General features: G+C 43.5%; 1 protein-coding gene across 1 annotated transcript in view; it reads right to left on the bottom strand.

The window, feature by feature from the left end:
• Positions 1-1,046: 1,046 nt before the first annotated feature.
• LOC108576410 (lutropin-choriogonadotropic hormone receptor) overlaps positions 1,047-3,082 on the bottom strand; it is a 37,318-nt gene continuing 35,282 nt past the window's right edge. Inside the window, exons 11-13 of the mRNA XM_017939402.1 lie at positions 2,848-3,027; positions 2,555-2,749; positions 1,047-2,443 (exon numbers count right to left, since the gene is read on the bottom strand). Of these exons, the coding sequence (XP_017794891.1) occupies positions 1,047-2,443; positions 2,555-2,749; positions 2,848-3,027 (1,772 nt within the window). The remainder of the gene's footprint in view (positions 2,444-2,554; positions 2,750-2,847; positions 3,028-3,082) is intronic.

The raw sequence follows: 3,082 nt of genomic DNA, 5'->3' as shown, positions 1-3,082 counted from the left end.
ACAAATTGTATAAACCGTCAGTCTTATAACAACGCAAACACACTTATATAACAATCGAACAATGGATTTCCATTTAAAATACTGTTCTCACGATAAAAAGATTTTCCTTTGAGTCTTCCTGTCAAGCTGAATAATTACACGAAGAAAAAAAAAACAAAAGACATAAAATACTGTGTGTCCTTTTCTTTTAATTTATCAATAAATACTTCGTCGTCCTAGTCTTAATTGAAAACTATATAGAACGCCGAGTTCCTCGTCGCGGATTTAATGTTACAATTCTCATGGTTGCGTTATGGCGGAAACTCCATTGAAATTGACGCGTCTCTCCATTTCCTCAAATTCGTTCGCTCGTATATGAAACCAAACTTTCCCGTCGAATTAAATTATTACTTTATGCTATTAAATCAACACATTGACCGTCGTGGAATTTCATTGAACATTTGATAAAATTTTACGCTTTGGGAAATTTTAGAAATGAAAATTTCTTAAATATTAAACATTGTATAGTGTATCAAAATTCACTCAAGACAGTCAACGAGTTGAAGGCCACCGACATTACAAGACGCGGCAAGCCTTGGCAGTATTCAACGAATGTGACTATTGTGTTCATCAGATTGCACCAGAATGGTGCAATTCGCCTACGTGCATGCGTAACGGACGGTTCTTCGTTCCGCACACGTCTACCAAACTAGCATAAATAATTGTACAAATACAATAAATGTGTGTGTGTGTGTGTTCACCCTTCCCCTTTCAACGCTCTCTTGATAGAAAATTCTTCTCATTTAAAACAATCCAAAATCCAGAAAACACAAAGTAAAATTTATACTTTTTAGCAATGTTCGTACTAAATGCAAACGCTGAAAGAAGAAACCTCGCTAAAAATTGTCTATATTTTCTTCGTTCACATAACCTGTACAGGGTGTATCACCCCCCACATAACCTCTCAGAGGACACTTAATACTGAAACCATTCGGGAGCAACGAGGCCCATGTACGTTTAGTCTATTAGAACCAATTATAATCTCTATAGTGAACTGAGGTACGCGTCTAATTCTGCGGCGTATTATCGTCATCTTGCTGGTCGCTAGTCTCTGCTGCCGACGGTATGGTCGCGAGAAGCCTGACAGCTAATCTACTGGGTGATCCAGGTGGTTCTGGTTCCTGGATAGCCAGTTGACGAGTCAGTCTTGGCTTCGACCTGGCTGGTCTGGGCGTGTTTCTCGTCGTTACTTCTAGAGACGCACTTGACCTCGATATTCTCCAAGTACTAGTACTGGCAGTGGTAGCAGAACCTGAGGAATCGTTCCTAGATGAACTGAGATTCGAGTCTTGCGACGGTTTTCTGGTGATAAGCCATGAGGAAGCTCTTCTCTTAGGATCCAGTAACCTCAGTGGAATACCACAGTGATGAGTTTGTCTCCAAGAATCCGACCTTGATGAAGAGAAATTCTCACTGGATGAAACAGACGAGGCTCGTTTATGCTGCTTTTGCTGTATCTCCGCTATCTGATAAGCATACTGGTCGCTACGAGCGTGTCTAGGCCTGGTATCCCTTGCACAAGGCCAAAGTATCCTGGTGCCCCATCGTCGGTAGCCAGAGCACTCTCTGGTCTCTAACAGCCTCGAGTTACAGCCGCAGGGCGTCTGATTGTCGCGTGACGACCTGTCTACAAGGCTGTTCGTGTTCACAGGTGTCTGTCTGTTGCTGAAGTTCGAGCTGTGCCTGCATCTACCGATCCCCCTGGTCACTCTGGACTCCTCGATCGCCTTGCAGATCAATACACAGTCCTTCTTGAACTGTTTGGTCAGGATGGCGTAGAGGAACGGGTTGCAGCAGGAGTTTAATGGCAGTACGAACACAGCGAACACTTTCGCCTGTTCTAGTGACACCAACTGCAACCCGAACGTGGCGGTCAAGGAGAAGAATGCTATGGGAGACCAGCAGAGGAAGTCCGTGAACACCAGCAACGCCATACGCTTGGCGATTCGCGAGTCGTTCGAGTTCCATGCCTGAGAGCCTCTGATAGCGCAGTACATCTTTAAATAGCATCCCATCAGTATCAGGAACGCGACGCCGTTTATCAACATCAGAAAGATCACATAGGCCAGTGCCGCGTTCCCGTTGGTTTCGAATGGTAAACATATCGCGAATTTTCTATAGTCTGATACACCAAGTAGAGGCAAACTAGCCATAGACAGGGCGAAGCACCAGCCTACGGTCATTATGTAACCTGCATGTTTCAGGGAAAGTCTTTTGTTTAAGTGCATGGCGTGTGTTATAGCATAGTTTCTCTCTAAAGTGATCACCGCCAACGTGTACACGCTCAACTCGGAACTGAGGACTCCTAGAAAGCCGGCCAGTTGACATCCGGCTGAAGTTTGCCAAGGAATGGCATACATACGGAATTCTCCTAAGGTTGAGGCGTCCACAACTGCTAATAGACCTGCAATTGTGATGTATAGTCACGTTTATGTCTTTATTCCGTGATCTTGAGCAGGTAATTGATTTTAGACAGATTATAGAGTGGTGTTTTTGGAATGTTATTATTACAAACCTAAATAAATGCCCATAAAGAAGTCTGCCGCGGCAAGGTTACAAACAAGAAACCTAGGCACGTCCATTTTGCTCCTGGAGAATATTAATACGAATACTACGGTCCCGTTTCCAAGCATGGCGAGCAGGAATACTACCCACACGCCACAACGTAGGGTCCACCAGTCGAAGAGATCTTGGCACGGTAGAAAAGGACCTGAAATTCATGGAATAATTTTAATATATTTCTTTTTTTAAGTATAAGGTGATGTTAGAGGATTTGTGGTAATATTTCTTATTAGAGGGGTAACATACCGGGCTGAGGTAGGCACTGTACGCGAGATGGCAGTGTCTGAGCTGGCAGCGTAGCTCGGCTGTTCTGCTCTTCAAAATAATCCTCAACATATGAGGGCAGGTTACCAGGGTACGTAAAATCTGAACCAAAGTTAGCCCAAAGTTCATTTATTTGCGAGCCAAATTTGTCGGTCATGTTATCTAAAACACGTCATCACTTCAGTGCTGCAAAGTCATTGTTTTTTTTTTTTTTTTT

Source organism: Habropoda laboriosa, unplaced genomic scaffold (assembly GCF_001263275.1).
Source record: "Habropoda laboriosa isolate 0110345459 unplaced genomic scaffold, ASM126327v1 scaffold291, whole genome shotgun sequence".
Classification (NCBI taxonomy): Eukaryota; Metazoa; Arthropoda; class Insecta; order Hymenoptera; family Apidae; genus Habropoda; species Habropoda laboriosa.
The sequence above is the reverse complement of the archived record's forward strand: the minus strand, read 5'-3'. Positions and strand labels throughout refer to the sequence as shown.